Here is a 19,116-nt window from a genome sequence, read left to right on the forward strand (position 1 = left end):
AAGTTGTTGACATTTTTACCAAAGGGCTGACAAAAGACAGATTTTGGTTTCTGAAAGGCAAGTTGTTCATGGTCCAGGACCATGCACAACATAAGGGAGGCTGAAAAGAAGTCGTCAGTTTTGGACCCAACTTATATATGTACAGGACCCGATCCATGTTCTGGATTGGGTCAAGATCCAACTATACAATGTAAATTAAGATGTCATTGGAGGGTACTTTCGTACCCTAGATTTGTATATTGTATATATGTTTAATAGAATGAAAGACACATCTCTCTGACGTCTTTTCCCTGCACCCCTTTCTCCCCTTTGGCTCATTTCTCTTTCCTGCACAGGTGAACGTGAAGGCCTCCCCTTTTAAGACGTAACCCCTGTCGTCGCCTCCCCCCCCTGCCTCTTTCTTTGGGTCGACCGACAGGGGGGCGGAGCCCCATGTCGCTTTCTTTTTTGGCAGGGGGCTTCACCCCCTGTCACCTTCTGTTCGGTAGGGAAGGGGGCTCCCCCCGCCCCCCCCTTCTTTCTCGGCAGGGGGCTTCGCCCCCTGTCGCTTTCTTTTTCGATAGGGGGCTCCGCCCCTTGTCGCTCACCTTGTTGTTAGGCAGGGGGCTCTGCACCCCCTGTCCTTCTTGCTTTGCCGACAGAGGCTCCACCCCCCTGCCATTTGCCTTGTCGACAGGGGGGCTCTGCTCCCTCCTGTCCTCCTTGCTTTGTCGACAAGGGGCTCCACCCCCCTGCCATTTGCCTTGTCGACAGGGGGGCTCTTCTCCCCCTGTCCTTTTTGCTCTGTCGACAGGGGACTCCGCTCCCTCTGTCCCTCTTGTTTTGCCGGCAGGGGGGTGGGGGCTCCGCCTCTGCCTGTCGTTTGTCTTGTCGGCAGGAGGCTCCGCCTCCCCCCCACCCCCCTCTTCTTTTTTTTCTGCATCGCGCATGCCATGCTGGGGCAGACCCTTGCCTCTCCTTGGATCAGGTTGGCAGAGCCTTGCCCCTACTGCCTGGGTCTCGGCAGTCTTGCAGCGATATTCCTTGCCCTTACCCATTTCTTGTCTGGCAGGGTGACCCCCTGCCTCTGCCTCTTCCTGTTAGTCAGGGGCATTCCCTACCTCTGCTATTTTTGCAGGGAGCGTGCAAGCCCCCCCCTTTTTTTTCTTCTCTTAAATCGATTATACTTACATTTCCTTGCCTCTGCTATATGATTTCTTAGATACTTACATAGATCAAGTTGTTACATTAATGTTACTTTTACATCTTAATCTCATAGTTTTTTAAAGTTTAAAAAAAAATTGAGCCTTACGCTTTGCGCCTCGAGACTTACATCTCGCCTCAGATTTTGGTGGAGCGCCTCGCTACGCCTCAACGCTTTTCACAACACTGGTATATTATGTAATATACATATATTGTATATTATATAATATAATATATATTATATTTGAACTAGCTGTTAAGAGCTAGCCATTAGGCATCCCTAACTCATAGTCTATCTCTCCCTCTTTCCCATTTGAATGTGTATATATATGGGTATTTGTTCCATCTTTTGAATATGCTTCTCTTAAACATTCATGTCAATACAAATATTTATTTTTACTTGTGTTTCTTTCCTCTTTAGTGGGCTGTGACTGTGTTTCCTATTGTGATCTTATATCAGCCCTTAGTGGCTCTCTCGTATTGCCTTAAGTGGCTTGTGTTTGTGTGCTCTCTTGTGTGTAACCCTTAGTGGTCTTTATATTGTGCACACTCTTGTATTTCATTACATGGTATCAGAGCCAATAGGCTCTTGATCTTAGTGATGGACCATCATGGTGTCCGTGCCTCATCTTGGAGAACGTGCCATCACTTTAAGTGACCATCCTTCTTCATCAGCTCTCTATTGCTCATTATGGAAAAGGAATTTGTGTCCGTCATGCACATCAAGTTTAATGGTTCCAACTACTGTACTTGGGCTTCAATTATGGGGGACCATATCTTGTCCAAAGGCCTCATCAAATACATTGAGGGTGATTTTTCGGAGCCTCAACTCTCATTCACAAAAATTGTGGATGGGAACCTAAAGTTCTCATGAATTTTTCTAATGCTATGGGTCCCAATCATTGGTTCTCAAAGTGGCAAAAATAGATGGATAATCACATTGACGTACATTTTGATGAAGACTTGCAATATGTTGCTTAAATCTATGCAGTCCACCTCTAGTAATAGCACCACAAAATAGACATCTCAATGTACATCATCTATGCTTCTGTGGTATTTTCATGCAGGATCATCTCTATAAGATAAACGTGAAGACGACATTGAAAGATCTAAAATAAAACATAACCAATTATCCACTAAGTAAAAATATAGGCATACAAATATTCGACAACAAGTTTACACACACATAGAATAGAGATTTTTTACTTTAACCCACTTGAGTGAAAAAAGGGTAGAAATGTACTCTTGAAAAAAATTGCACAACCCCTCTCCCTTACGCATGGATCGGCCCCCAAATCGCTCTCACGACTCCTAGGGTGTGTGGGTTTCTCTCTAATGGCCTCTACACAAATGAGAGAGTCAACCCTCAAGTGGTATTTAAAACTCAGAAAGTAAAAAAATAGCTTTTGGTTTTCTTAAAGCGCGCCGAAGGTATATCGTACGATACGACTCGATACAGGGATGCATCATAAGATATACCTGATAGAGATCCTATCGGTTTCTCCCAAAGTTATGATACAAACAACCTTGTTCTGGACATTTATTTGAGGTTCCTCACTAGCAATATTCATATCATTTTCAATAGTATCACATTCAACATTGCGCTCTTTAGGTAACAAATCCAAGAGAAAAGAATATTCATAGACCTTCTTAGACACATCGGAATAATTTTTTTTCAATAAATGAAACATTTTGAGAAACATAAAGTCAATGATTTTTAGGATCATAGCATATAAATCATTTTTGGTTTTCAGCACATCCAAAAAAAACATAAGGTATGACTTTTGGAAAAAGTTTATCATTATTTTTCAGTTAAAATAAAGCACTTACAACCAAATATTCTAAATCTTAACCAAGCAGAGGCTATTTTATAATGTTTTTTAATAGAAGACATATTTGTATTTTAGTATATGGCATTCTACTTATGAGATAAACTGTAGATAGAGCGGATTCAGCCTAAAAGTTGTTCGGTACTTGGTTTGAGATAAGAAAGGTCTTTGTGATTTCCATAATATGTATATGTTTTCTTTCGGCTAGAGCATTTGCAGAGTGTTTGGGTAAGATCTATGATGTAAAATTCTCTCTCTTTAAATAGTTTTAACTTTTAAACTCTTTTGATAGATACTCTTCCCTTGAATCCAAATGAAATATGGATGTGTTCGTATCAAATTCGTAGTCACAAATATTGGTGATAAATTGAATTTATCACAAAAAAATGTAAAATTTCCAGCAAACAAAATTTTGTCAATAAAATCACAACGTATTCAATTTATCGCTTAATTTGAATTTCATGATAGTCTGCTGCCGGATCACGTAGAGGGGCTTGAGGGCTGGTGTGGTTAAAAGGAAGGAGGTGCCCTGCCCTCCTTCCATAAACTGTCGGATGGCCCTTCCTCAACCACTCCCTTCGATATGGGACTAATCTAAAGTCCCATTTTAAGTTAGTGCCTCAAAAATATTTGAAACTTGCGGATAATGCTCAAACCACAATACGTAATCTAAAGTGTAACGCCCCAAAAACTTAACCCAGAAACACCGGAATAAAATTTTTTTTATACAGCGGAACCATTTTATAAATCATGGTTAAATGAATGGAGAGATACAGGTAAAACGATCTTCAACAATCGACACATTCTTTATTTCACTTCAGTTCATGAACTTTTACAAAAGTATGTTTACAAGGAACGAATCACTGATGGCATATCAGTTACAAGTTGGCCAGGGAACCAGTAGATCAAACAGATGTCGAAACCTCTCCTGTAACCGCTTGTGGTGACTACTCAGGACCTGAAAAATGTTAAAATAGAATAGGAATTAGACTACCACGTCTAAGCAGGAACTCTGTACTGATAGTGCAAGTATATCGTGAATCGAGTGTGTGGTATGAGTGTCATGGTTGAGCTTTAGTGTATGTTGAAGGTAAGATGAAAGGCGCAGAAACCGAGGTAGAGAGAGAAAGAGGAAGAGAGAGAGAGTGAGAGAGAGAGAGAGAGAGAGAGACGGGTGGAGAATAATAGAACCTCTTAATCTCAATTAGAGCTAATCTCTATGTTAAATAGAGATAGTCCAAGGAACAAAATTATACCTAGGTCCCTCATTAAAGAATAAGATGCAAATAACCTCTAGTTTAGAAAAACTTATTTACTAAAAACATCTTAGTCTCAACACTCCCCCTCAAGCTGGAGCATAGATATTAATCATGCTCAGCTTGTCACAACACTTTGAGAAATTTGGTCTCGCCAGGGCTTTGGTAAAAACATCAGCTACTTGATCTTCGGAAGATACATGATCGGTGCAGATATACCCAGCCTGAACAAAGTCGCGAACATAGTGACAGTCAACTTCAATGTGTTTAGTCCTTTCATGAAACACTGGATTGTTGGCAATATATGTAGCAGCCCTATTGTCACACATCATCAATATAGGTAGGGATACTTTCTCCTGAAGCTCGGTTAAGACTGATTTTACCCACATAATCTCAGTTGCAGTCTGGGCCATTGCTCGGTATTCAGATTCAGCACTCGACCTGGCTACAACGGTTTGTTTCTTACTCCTCCAGGTAACAAGATTTCCTCCCACAAACACACAAAATCCAGATGTTGACTTCCTATCTTCAATAGATCATGCATAATCCGCGTCAGTGTAAGCAACAACGTCCAAAGATGGATTTCGTTTAAACAACAGACCTTTACCAGGAGATGCCTTTAAGTACCGAATAACCATCATAGCTGCATCCCAGTGAACTTTTGTAGGTTTGTCCATGAACTGACTGATTTTACTCACAGCTAATGAAATGTCGGGTCTAGTAACTGTCACATATAGTAACTTACCCACCAAGGATCTAAAGCTGGCACTGTCTACATACTCAGACTTCTCATCGAACATGTGAGTTTTGGGATCCATTGGAATATTAGCTGGCTTGGCTCCTAGCATTCCAGTCTCTTTTAATAAGTCCAACACATACTTTCTTTGAGACAACACTAAGCCCTCTTTGTTTCTTGCAACTTCGATACCCAGAAAACATCGAAGGTGACCAAGATCTTTAGTAACAAAGTGTTTCTGAAGATGATCTTTTGTGGCAGAAATATCTTGGGCACTGCTGCCTGTTAATATGATGTCATCGACATATACCACCATAACAACAATTCCAACACTGGTTTTCTTGATAAACAAGGAGTGATCTGAAGCTGGCCTGACAAAGCCAAACCTAGACATGACCTCAAATAATTTGTGAAACCATGCCCTTGGACTCTGCTTCAGGCCATAAATAGCCTTCTTCAACTTGCACACTTTCTTACACTCCTCCTGAACCTCAAAGCCTGGGGGTTGTTGCATGTAGACCGTTTCTTGCAAATCCCCATACAAAAAGGCATTCTTGACATCCAACTGAAACAAGGGCCATCCATGGTGCACAACAACAGAAAGAACAAGACGAATAGTGCCAAGACGAGCAACTGGGGAGAAAGTTTCAAAAAAGTCAACACCATAAGTCTGAGTATAACCTTTTGCAACCAACCGGGCTTTGTATCGTTCAATTGACCCATCCGAGTTATATTTAATGGTATATACCCATTTGCAGCCAACAATATCTGCATCAGTAGGAGGAGCCACCAAATCCCAAGTGCCCCTAGAACATAGGGCATCTATCTCATCCTTCATAGCCTGCATCCATTTGGGGTCGAATAGAGCCTGACTGTGATGAAGCGGAACAAAGGAGGCAGACAAAGCCGAGATAAACTTCTTCATAGAAGCCCCAAGATTAACTTCAGAAACAAACTGAGAAATGGGATGAAGGGTGCACTGTCTTTTCCCTTTTCGCAGAGCAATAGGAAGATCTTCATCAATAGCAGAAACTTCAGTATGCTCAGTGATACTTGCCTCAGGAGAAGAAGATAATGGGGGCATGGAGGTAGGGGGTAACCTGTGAGTATACACTGTAGGAGGGTTTCTGTATCGAGACTCCCCAGAGGATAGAGTCACAGGCTTTGGAGTAAATGACTCTAAAGGAAAAGGGGGAATTGGCAGAGGAAAAACATCACCTTGACTCTCTTGTAACCTTGGAGTAGTACTCGAAAAATAAGGAATAGACTCAAAGAAGGTAACGTCCGCACTGAGATACTCTTTATGAGATATAGGGTCATAGCAACGATATCCTTTTTGGTTCTTAGGATACCCAAGGAAAACACATTTAATAGACTGCGCAGCAAGTTTATCTCGATCAGGACCCAGCTTATGCACAAAACACACGCATCCAAAAACTTTAGGGGGGATAGGAAAGAGAGGAGCCTCTGGATGGAGAATTTGAATTGAGATCTGGTCTTCTATAGAACTGGACGACATGCGATTTATAAGAAACCCCGCTGTCAAAACCGCATCGCCCCAGTATGTAGCAGGCATATTGGATTGAATCATAAGGCACCGAGCAACATTAAGGATTTGTCTATGTTTCCTCTCAGCCACCCCATTTTGCTGGGAGGTATGGGGACATGTAAATTGAGGTTGAATCCCATTTCGCTACACAACACCCAGCTGCTTGCTAAATACTTTTAACTCACAACATCTACTCCCAGCCATATACCTCATGACATCCAAAAAAAATTCCAATTTCACGACTTCTGCACAACACTTTTACTTATCAACATAGATAAAGATATTCACGACAGCTGCGTATTTATCAACATAAATAAAGGAACTCACGACAACAACTCTCAGCAATATAAATCACGACAGCCAAAATAAAATCAGTTTCACGATACCATGTTAGAGCTTTAATGGAGTAAAACTATTGAGATGCTTACACTCCAGCAAATCAATATTTGATAGGCGCAAGCACACCAAGTTGAGAACCAAGGTGCAGATCTGCAGTAGACAACTTCAACTACACCAAAATGAATATCAGATCTGAATATGATCTGACTTAACATTACCACGTCAACCCACAAGAACAACAACCCACGTCACCATAAAGACCGCTGATCACCAGCACCACAACGATAATAACAGCAGCAACTTACGACCACAACAGATCAGATCTGATCACCATCTTTAACACGCCTGCAATGGAGACAGATCTGGTCCACACCGTGCGACAGGTTCTAAATCACCACCAACTGCAACATCGTCAATGCCAAGACTTCAATACCCAGATATCCACCTGCTGCTCCAGCTTGCCAAATCACAACGATCCATCTTCAATAGATTTCCAAACTGCTCCCATATTTGGCTTCAGATCTGAGTCACGACCTTTAGTCAATAGTCGTGACTAGGTCTGACTGCAGATCTGTAGCCAGGTCTAATCTTCACACAGAAGGACCGACTATCCGATGAGATGTTGCTCGAAGGAAGATGATGCTGGAACTTAGGCACCCAAGGTCGCACGTTACTCTGATACCATGTTGAAGGTAAGATGAAAGGCGCAGAAACCGAGGTAGAGAGAGAGAAAGAGAAAGAGAAAGAGAGAGAGAGAGAGAGAGAGAGAGAGAGAGAGAGAGAGAGAGAGAGAGAGAGAGAGAGACGGCTGGAGAATAATAGAACCTCTTAATCTCAATTAGGGCTAATCTCTATGTTAAATAGAGATAGTCCAAGGAACAAAATTACACCTAGGTCCCTCATTAAAGAATAAGATGCAAATAACCTCTAGTTTAGAAAAACTTATTTACTAAAAACATCTTAATCTCAACAGTGTATATCAAGACAGGTAAGCACTATATAACAAAGATCTAAATTCATGTTCATGAGCAGGTGAGCAGTTATTTAACAATAACAAATATGCAACGTTGATAAGCAAGTGAGGTATGCCACAGTCAATGAAATAACATGTACACTATAAGATAACCATTTAATTACCTCATATTCACCAAGTTTAAGAGTTCTACTAATTTACAAGTTGATAATATGAAGCATCTGAAATACAACTTACCTATATCTCTCTAGTGTCTCCACTAGGTGTGAACCTAACTCTTCTAAATGATGTTTAATTATCTTATCCCGTGGGTACACACGGGCACAAGTGACCATCTCAGAAGAGAACGTTCGGGGGTATACTATTCCAGGTAATTTATTAACCCGAACATTCTAACGGAGACTGAATCCCCAAGGGAGCGACCAACAATTGAGAGAATCTCCCAAGGGCTCAACTCAAGACAGGATGCATCCCTAACTTCTACAGAAGATGTGGAACTACCACCTAGGACACATAGGTAGTCCTGGTCCCTAACTCTGAGGACGGGGACCCACGAGCCGCTTCACGCTCGACACCAAACACATGTCCTCGAAGTCTTGTACCACCCACCCTCTCCAAGGTAGGTCTCAACTGAGTAATTAGTTATCATTAATTTAGTTATATTCCATAAGATTAGAACATTTCCACAACTTCTAATCATTGCCAATACATTAACCCATTCTTAGTAATACACACAACCTCAAATATTCAGTCCCAATTTCCTTTGTTCACATGTTATGTTCATTGTTCACCATAACGAAACCTGAATACCCATCATAGGAACCCAGCTGCTCTGTCAATAACAATATCACATACTCCCCTATATTGTTCTAACCCAAGGTGTCCCAACTAGATATATTTTTTTTTCAAAGAAAATAACAAATCAGCTATCATGAGCTTTGGGTTACATTCTTTTTTTTTTCAGACAAACGTCCAATATAAATTGCAATTAGTCAGAAAGAAACAAAAAACGCATTGATATAGTTTAAAAGAACATGACAATTCATGCATAGAGAGGCAATATATACAATTGACAGCTCTAGCTGAAATCAAACATGATTAGAACAACTACATCCTAAATATAATCTATATAACCTTGCAAGCTGTAATGTGAAATGATATACTCTTTCAACGTGTTCATTATAATATTAGATAAGCTGTATGGATCACCCACGAAATTCTGTGTTTGTAAACAGAAATTCTGTTCTTAACAGAAAAATCAAAATCTACAATAACCCACGAAATTCTGTGCTTATAAACAAAATGGAATTAAAGGAACCTAGGTTATGTTGACCTTATTGAATGGAAATCAGATGCCAAAAGACTCAAGACACTCTACTTCAAAGATTATTTGGAAACCAATGCACTAAGTTAAAAGAAATCGATCTAACTAATAGAAATCAATCCGACCAACAACATATATGAGCAGGAAACCCATATGCTCAAAAGAATGAATCTAAACGTGAAAAAAGATAAAACCATCTGATCACAAGCATATACGATCAAAACACATCAATGTTTTTCCAGAGAATAAATCAAATAAGGAAAACAACAACCCCCAAACTGTTCCGATTTCAATATTTAGGGTTTATCAAGAAAACCCCCAAATCGATTGGATTTGGGGATTTACGGTCTATCAAGAAAACCCCCAAATCAATTTGATTTGGGAATTTAAGGTTTAAAAAGAAAACCCCCAAATCAATTTGATTTGGGAATTTACCGGTTAGGGCCAGGCACGAAAGCATTTTCCCTTCCCAAAGGTTGTCGTTACCCTTACCGGTAACCCCAAAACCCAGATGTAGGATTTTCCTACAGCTAAGAACAACTTGGAAAGCTCGTACACGCCCCAATGATCGAGGTTTCCCTGGACCGACCCAACCCCAACTCGATTCATTCTACACCCAACAAAATCAGTGACAACAAACCTACTTTTCTTTTCTGCGATGGATGGAGAAGAACAAGGCCGATGACCGATCTCAGGTACCTCCAAGATCGCGTTTCTTGCTGCACTTTGATGCTGTAAAGAAACGAGAATGAGAGGCGAGATGTGGGGAAAAAGAAATACGGAGGGAGAGGTGCATGAGAGCTCAACTCTCTCCACCTACCTCCTTTATAGCGGCGACCCCTTCCCGCGTCTCCGATGCCCTGGAAGACTTGGTTACCAGACGGTAACCCCTCCCCTCCTCTGATCTCTGTTATACACACACTTAGGCAAGAATCGTGCCCCAGGCACGATTCTTATACTCGGCTTTTAATAAAAAAAAAAGAACGGGCCCGGGTCCGAACCCGATAACCCACCATACCGGATCCACTCCAAAGTGGATCCGGGTCTATAATAAATTACGAACCCATTCAACCCGATAATTTTTAATGTAAATCCATTGACGTGAGTTCGAACTAACACCACTTTAGCAAAACCTTAAGTGGATCTATTTAGATCCACGGTGAATTTGACCCGACCCATATAATTCGTACCTTACTGCCTACTGCATTTGGATCCAGTGAAGGGATCCAAGACCCGAATCTCCCTATTTTTTTCGTAGTTATTACATAAAGTCCCATTTTAAGTTAGCATCACGCAGTCAGTGGCACATCCATGATTTTCTAATTTCTTACTACATGTTTTGATGCTTGTCTAACTGGGTTTTATTATAACTACAATATGGAATGTGCTTATTCCACTTGTTAAGAACTGTTGGAGGACCAAATCCCTCTTGGACAATGACTCTTAACCTTATTTCCTTTACAAAGAAGATAAAATTCATATGGCATCCAAGTGATCAATCTGGACTATGTTGATCAATGGCTTATAAGTGCCTCTCTTTTTTATTTGATCCCTTTTCCATTTTTGTTTTCTTTCGGATCCTCTTCGTCTAAACTTTTTCTTCTTGGTCTATAATCCCTAATCATATCACCTTCCATTTTTGTTAGTTGGTGTCGTTTTGTTGCCTTCTTTTTTATTTCTATAAAGGTGCTGATTTACAGTCAATCATCCGTTATTCCATACAAAAAAAAAGGAGAGAAGAAAACATTTGCTGGGATGATCTACCTTGATATTCATGCCAAGTGATCATCGTCCAATCTAATTTTTATTATTCATTGCCTATTTACACAATTCTTTTGTGTAACTTCATTTGATGGTATTCTATGGATTCAATATCTTCATCCTTGATATTTTTAGGCATTTCTTACATTTCTTTACCGATGACAATGTTAAATCAACTCATTCAATTACATATTTTTGTTGATGAACAAATCCAGTACAATACATATCATCTACGAATATTCCTGTCTATCTCAAGAGTCCACTGATAGGATGTTGTTAGTTTCTGTCATACTGGTAATGTTTCATTAAATAGCATTGTTTAATGTTGTTGAATCAGGCTTTGAATGCCTGATTGGATAAAGAAAAATTTTACTGGGGTGGGCTCTGTTTGAAGAGAAGAAAACATTTGCTGGGATGATCTACCTTGATATTCATGCCCAAGCCATCATCGTCCAATCTAATTTGTATTATTCATTGCCTATTTATACAATTCTTTTGCATAAATTCATTTCATGGTATTTTATGGATTCAACATCTTCATCCTTGATGGTTTTAGGCATTTCTTATGTTTCTTTACCAATGACAATGTAAATCAACTCATTCAATTACATATTTTTGGTGATGAACAAATCCAGGGCAATACATCTCAGCTATGAATATTCCTGTCTATCTCCACTGATAGTTTGTTAGTTTCTGTCATACTGGTAATGTTTCATTAAATAGTATTGTTTAATGTTGTTGAATCAGGCTTTGGATGCCTGATTGGATAAAGAAAAGTTTAACTGGGCTCTGTTTGAAGATAAGAAAATGGTGACATCAGAATTTAGAAGGATGAAAAGCTTGGACAAGGATCTTTGTTTATTTTAAAATGACAGCTGCTATTTTTGGTTCTGTTTGAGGTCTTAATCATATTTGTTGGCCTTCTTTGCAACATAATAGAAGGTTATTTTGTAGCATATTACTTTATGGTGTTTGTCAACTTTGCTGAATGACTAACTTTTGTGGTAGTCCTACAGGGAATATTAATTTTCTCACTGTCTACAGGGTCCATATCTGCATAGCACAAAGAATCTCCTTCAGAGAGTCCTCGGTGATGACAATGTTTTGTTGGTCAGGTTTGCTGAATCAGAGAATGCTAGCAGATCTAAGGTTTATTTGACTCACTCCATGGATGTTTTTCGCAAGCTTGTGGTAGATGGAGTTTCTGTGGGTTTACGGCGTTACCATTTTTTTGGTAAATGATTTCTTTCCTTTTCAAAGCTATGTGGTTGTTGTGGATACAAGTGTTAAAGAATGACTTTTATAATGTGTTTTTTATGTATTTGGTCCTTGTTATGCATACATAGTCTCATTATTGGGGGTATTTCCGTGAACTTGTTGAGACGTTATGTAACGCCCCAAATTTCAAACTTGCGAACCTTTTCAAAAAAACAGGCAAAAGACTAGAAATATCTCTTTCCTTCAGAATTTGTTTATGAAACCAACGGAAGATTTTTCTTTTGATAAATCATAAGGCAAACTGAACACTTTGGGCACGTTACCTAAAAGAACCTAAATTCACAAGATTCGGATATCCTAAGGGAAATCCGATACAAACCCAAGCGTCCAGGACACGATCTAAGAGCAGGAAGAAGAAGTCTTGAACTCATTTTGCAATCGCGCCATCGCCCATAGTGTACCTAATCATCACCTGTACCCATAGAATGAGTTAGTTTCGCGAAAAACTAGTAGGTGCACAAGAGAGACTATAACAAACTGAATTAAGTACAATTAATTCAGTAGTTTACGCAGTTTAAAGCAGATATACAGTTAAACAGGTAAGCAATGCAAGCAAGTGAATAATGCAAACACGTAAGTAATACAAGCGAATAAGTAGTGGAAGCGAGTCAGCAGTGCAAATGCGTAAGTAGTGCAAACAGTAAGCAGTTCAAAGCAAGTAAGCAGTGCAACTGACCAACGCAGCATACGATCCATTTGATCGTAAGCTGTGAACTACTATGCAACAAGCTTGTTCTCGTTCCTAGAACGAGGTCTCTGCATCTAATCACCATCAAGATATCGTTTGTCACTCACTACTTCTAACAAACGCTTTGTCCTGAACAACCTTAATCTATTCTTATCTCTCAAAACCTTACGCGGCCAACTGCCACCTGTTATGACTCACTAAGGCGTCATACTCTCTCAGAAAAGCTCACACTTCCGTAGAAGGTCCAAAACATAATCACTAACTCAAATCGCTAATGATCTGATTCTCACATATGAGTCCTGCATGTAATCATGCTAAAATAGAAAGCCGAAACTATGAATTCATAGTTGGCTATCACAAACGATCTCAGGAGATCGTCACAGCTCACCAAAACTTTTTATGGTAAGCAAAAACACAAGATCCACGTCGGATTGTTCGGTTCGAGAGATATACGACCGGACAAGGAATTACCGCCCTAGAGGGTATACCTGATCTTGGACCTACACTTCTTTACAGGAATTCACTATCTTTGCGGCTACCCGTTCGTGGACAGTGTACATCCTCACAAAGATCTCTCACTCTAGCCAGGTCACCTGATCTTGATCATACATACCCCCACAACGAAACCTTTGGGAAGCGGGTTCCCAACAAATGCCATATCCAATGAAAATCATTACGATACACGCATCAACACAAATGACCGTTCTCAGGGTCGATAGCCACTAATACAAACAACAAGATCAATGCCGGATCACCTGGTTTGGGAAATGTATAACCTCACAAGGAATTCCGCCAAGACCATACACTTCCTCACAGGAGTTCATCGCCTTTGCAGCTACCCGTTCGTGGACAATGTACATCCTCATAGAGAATCTACCACTCTAGCCGGGTACCTGGTCTTGATCATACACACCCTCGCAGATAATCCTTTGGAGATCAGGTCCTCGACAGACGCCCTACTCAGTGATACATGCATCATTAATCGGCTGCTCTAAACCATTGACCGCCTCGGGGTCAGTAACCACAATATGGGCACAAACATGAATATCAGCAATATGCATCGTATCACTTCACATAGAAGCATATAATCCTACATATCGTGTTATTGCCACGGGGAACATTGCAATCCTCAAATAGGACCTCAAAGCATGCGTAAACGACACATGAGAACACGCAGATATGACAATCCAGTTGATTCTATGGGCGAAGAGTAACTAACTCTACCCGTCAGCCAAACAAAACAACTGAATAAGACAAGCACTCGTAACAATGCTCGTAAAACATATAATTACCATAAAATGGCCGAGTCCATCAACAAGTAATTAAATTAATCGTAAGGCATAAACCATTGCATCACAAGCCATTCATAAGCAATCATACGCCAGCAGTTATATCACAATATGTAAGCAACTTATAAGACAAGCGGTCACATCAATTCTAGTTGCTACCAGTTCGTAGATTACGAGCTGTATGCAATCACATCAATCATAAGAGATGCAAGCCAACAAGTGCTACGCTACAATAAGCACCAAACAGTTCGACCAAGGGATAAAGCAAGTCACATGCTAATATGTAGCAACTGACATAATGCTATTATTATAAGCATTTAACTAGTATGAGAAGCTCCTTATTACTCCGCAAAGAACTGCGTAAGTAGTTTAACCAACTAGAGTAATGCCTTGACAGGCGTGCACAACTCAATGAGTAGCATACTGAACTATCGAGTAAGCAAGCGATTTAGTAGTGCAAGCGAATCAATAGTGCAAGCGAATCTCACGACCCAACGACCAGTGTGAACAAACCTTATGTTTCGATAATTACTGGCTTGCGGGTACGCGCAGGCAAAACATAGAAACAACTAAGACTAGTTCGGGCGTCTGTTATTCTATGTATTTTCAATAACCCGAATAACTAGTTGAGTTCGCTCTAAAGGGACATTTTTAGCCGAGAGAGGATTCTCCAAAGGAGGCAGTGCCACAAATGCATCCAATTTCTGTAGAAGTGTTGAGCTAACTAATGTAGCCCCTTTCCCCTAACTCCAATGACTGGGTAGGCCAAATCAAATGCCCGTGGGGTGGTTGTTAACAACCTGTCCATTAGAGTTTGTACCGCTCTGCCCTCTCCCTTGACAGACACATAGAAGCAAATAGGTACGTTATGGGTTGCTTAACTAACGACCCATTCTATTCTGTGGTCTTTAAACCACTCAAGCATCTTGCCTGTGAAGGCGAATGTGAGGCCATTTATGTGATTACAACATTTTGCATTTAGCGTTGTTCGAGGTCGCACGACCGTCTCATCCGATCATCACAGTACTAGACGTGTCGTGCACGACTACAAGTACTCTAGGATGAAGGGGGTATAGCTCCTCAATAGAAGCCTCAACAGGAGTGTTTCACAAAGATATAAAGTTTATCTACTTTACTTTATCTTTTGAAACAGCAGTACCTTGTGCCAACATTATGCATGTGATTATCTCGAATCACATCCGCTATCGGGGTATCTACATGTCTCGCATGACTCGATACCGGCCTCGATAAACGGGATACGGGTTTCTCAACAGAACACCTGCTAAGAAGTTCACTTGAACCCCCAATTCGGGATCACCCGAGATATGCCAAAAAGGCGAACAGAACCAGCCAGTCACATCCTTCCAAATGCTTCGATTTGGAGCAGTCTTTGATGCTTTTGCGCAGCTCCCTGAAACCTCAAGTCGACTCTGCAGGACTACACGCACGAAGAGCCAGGATCCTTGCGAGGTATCCCTCTCCTTAGACGAGGATGTGTCGCTCGCTCCCGACTGAACTCTTGTCGCAAGAGGGAGAGTGGTAAATGCCCCTTGCATCCTCCACGAGGATGCCTTTAAGGCATACACAAAGAGCAAGAACCTGCACGTCATTTGCAATAGCAAGGCAATACCAATACATATGCAAAAGCAAGAGCCTAGCGCAAAGCGCGACGGCAAAGTAAAGACTATAAGCAGGAGTGCAACTCAGAACCTTTGCGCGATGCACAATGACAAAGTAAAGGACAAGGATCGCGAAACCACGTCCTTGAGTTAAATGCGTACTCGTATAAATATATATGATATATATATATATGCATATATATTTATTTAATTGTCCTTTTTAGTTAATTGAACTCAATTCAATTGTCCAAGTCTTCTGTGCAATCTTCCCCTACCTTTGAGAGTTGCAAGCTTGCTGTCGCCCGCAGATGTACGCAATTGGCGGCTCGGGTCGCAGAGCGCGAGCAGGATCCGTCGTACGAGCTGCAAAAGTAACGATCTTAGCAAGCTAATACCAAAAGAGAAATTCAGGGGTACTATCGCCGTCTTGACGTAAGGGAAGCAGAGGCAGGGGCATCATGCACATGCGCACCTGCTATAAGCGCAAGAAGTAAGGGGCTGCGAGCCCCTACTGACTTGCTGTCAGCGGACTCCGAGGAGGCAGGGGGTTGCACCTCTGCCCTTATAAAACGAGGGCAGCCAGGGTTGCGCCCCTGCCTGACAAAGTAGAATAGAGGCAGGGTCAAAGCCCCTGCCTGTCAACAACGAACGGAGGCTCGCCTGATGCCAGGGAAAAGCGAGGCAAGGGGGGCTTGCCTCGGCCAGCCGAAAAACAACGAAGGCAGGGGCGATGCCCCTGCCTAACGAGAAAAGAGGCACAGGGAGGGCTCGACCCCCTCCCCTGCCGCAACAAGGAGCAGGGAGGGGCTCAACCCCCTCCCCTGTCAAAACAAAGAGCAGGGCCCCTCCCCTGCCGTAACAAGAATCAGGAAGGGGCTCGACCCCCTCCCCTGCCAGCACAAAGAGCAGGGAGGGGGCTCAGCCCCTCCCTTGTCATAACACGAAGCAGGGAGGGGGCTCGGCCCCTCCCCTGCCATGATAGGGAGCAAGGAGGGGCTCAGCCCCTCCTCTGCCGTAACAGAAGCAGGGAGGGGTCGTGCCCCTCCCCTGCCGAACAGAGGGAACAAAGAGGACAGAGAGGAGGGGGGTGAGCCCCTCCTCTGCCGGAAGAACCACGAAGAGGCAGGGGTTCCGCCCCTGTCGAGAAATCCACAAAAGGCAGGGGGCAGAAGCCCCTGCCGAAAAGGAGGACCGACACAGGGAGCTCCGCTCTCTGCCGGCGAAACAAGAGGGACAGGGGGAGCGGAGCCCCCTGTCGACACAACAAGTGACAGGGGGCGGAACCCCCTACTGACGAATGTCGACGACAGGGGGCTCTGCCCCCCTGTCAGTCGACCCAAAGAGAGAGACAGGTGGGGAGTCCCCCTGCCGACGACAGGGGGCTCAGCCCCCTGTCGGCTGACCCTGAGAAAGGCAGGGGGGGTAACCCCCTACCAATAAGAGGCGACGGCAGGGGGCTCTGCTCCCTGTCGATCGATTTCTCACGGAGAAGAAGAGGAGGCGGAAAGAAAAGAAAAGAGGAGGGGAGGTGGGTGCGTACCTGGGGGTCGCCAGAGCGGAAGGCGGTGGTGGTGGGTCGCCGGCGCCTTCGCAGTAGAGAGAGGGAAGGAGATGGCCAACAACGGCGACAGTGGAGGTAGGTCGCAGGTGGCAGCAACGACGGCGTCGGAGGGAGGTCTCCAGCGACAGAGAGTGCAGAGCCGAGTCGGGGAGAGAGAACGAGAGAGGAAGAAGGGGGCGGGGGTTCTCTTTGAAACCTCTGTTTCGCTGTCTTCAAAAGACACGGGAGGCGGTGCCTCCCTTTCGGGTCCGGATCCAAACAATTTTTTTTTTGTCGGGTTATTACACATTATATCTTTTATTGCATTGTCCCGGGTTTGGATTTGGGTCTGATGTGGATCCGAGACCCAAACATACTGTGTAATTGGTTGTATAATCAAGGGCTGTTTTGTCCTTTGTATGATATCCCTAATTAGAGGTTGTATTATATATTAAACAGATTCATGCCTGGGCTGTTGTTGCAGCCTTTGAGATCAGAGCCACTCCACGTGTTTTTCATCATCGCTGCCACTTCTGCAGATCCAAACTGGCCTCGAACCAGGTACGCCCACGATCTTGCTACTCTAGCATGGTATTAGAGCAAGGTTCGTGATTGGGCGTGATCTATCTGCATCTCTAGACTTGGCGTAATCAGTCTGCGTGTTCCAGCATGATCAAATCAGTTTGGGTGTGATCTATCTGCATCTTGAGACCTGCGATGATCAATAATCAAATCTACAACGTGGTTTTCCATATTGGGTTATTCTTTTCTTGCTTTCCTTTAGTTCTTATTATTTGTATCGTTCTTCTTATCAAAATGGTTATATTCTGTTCACGAATCTGAACATTCTCTGGATCGTGAATATTCTTGCTGCCTGATTCTTTCTTGGTAGCTATTCTATGTGTCACATATATGACCAGAAACGTCATTTTCTGTATAACCAGCTTGATTTTTTTTTGTCTGTTCATTGTTAGAATTTCTGTGTCGTGAATATTATGTATGTGTCGTTAATTTATCTAGTTCTGGTTTGACTCTGTCTGTCGGTCTAGTAAGCAACAAAGTAGTGATGGGAGTGTAGTGAAGCTTGGTGAGCAAGAAATACCGGTGGATGATTGTTTCAAATATTTGGGATCTATCATTCAAAAGTATGGAGAAATTGATGGAGATGTAAATCATAGGATAAAGGTTGGGTGGATGAAATGGAAAAGTGCAACTAGAGTGTTGTGCGATTGTAGAATGCCATTGCGGTTGAAGGGAAAGTTTTATAGGACGACTATTAGGCCTGCTTTACTATATGGTACGGAATGTTGGGCTGCCAAGAGACATCATATTCAAAAAATGAGTGTAGCTGAGATGCGGATGCTTAGATGGATGTGTGGAAATACAATAAAAGATAAGATTCGGAACGAGGAGATACGTAAGAAGGTAGGAGTTGCACCCATTGAAAATAAGATGAGAGAGAATCGTTTACGGTGGTTTGGACATATTCGGTGAAGGCCTAATGATGCTCCAGTTAGAAGAATGGAGAAATGGGAAAATATATTAGTTAAAAGAAGTCGGGGTAGGCCTAGGAAGACATGGATGTGTAATGAGATATTGCGGAAATATAAAGAGTGCATACAAGCACTTACAACAATGAATAAAAGAGACAATATCACAAGTCCACAGAGGGACAATACAAGCACAAGCCTTTAAGAAGGCAACAATATAAAAAGCGTCTTATTGAGAAGAGAGAAAGCTCTCAAGAATAAAA

At 42.2% G+C, this 19,116-nt stretch overlaps 1 protein-coding gene across 1 annotated transcript in view; it reads left to right on the top strand.

The window, feature by feature from the left end:
- The window catches only part of LOC149820153 (putative RNA-dependent RNA polymerase 3), a 141,068-nt gene that overhangs the window by 28,893 nt on the left and 93,059 nt on the right, over positions 1–19,116 (top strand). Inside the window, exon 5 of the mRNA XM_089981753.1 lies at positions 11,994–12,183. Coding sequence (XP_089837879.1) covers positions 11,994–12,183 — 190 coding nt within the window. The remainder of the gene's footprint in view (positions 1–11,993; positions 12,184–19,116) is intronic.

Source organism: Nuphar pumila, chromosome 12 (assembly GCF_984573655.1).
Source record: "Nuphar pumila chromosome 12, dmNupPumi1.hap1.1, whole genome shotgun sequence".
In the NCBI taxonomy this organism is placed as follows: domain Eukaryota; kingdom Viridiplantae; phylum Streptophyta; class Magnoliopsida; order Nymphaeales; family Nymphaeaceae; genus Nuphar; species Nuphar pumila.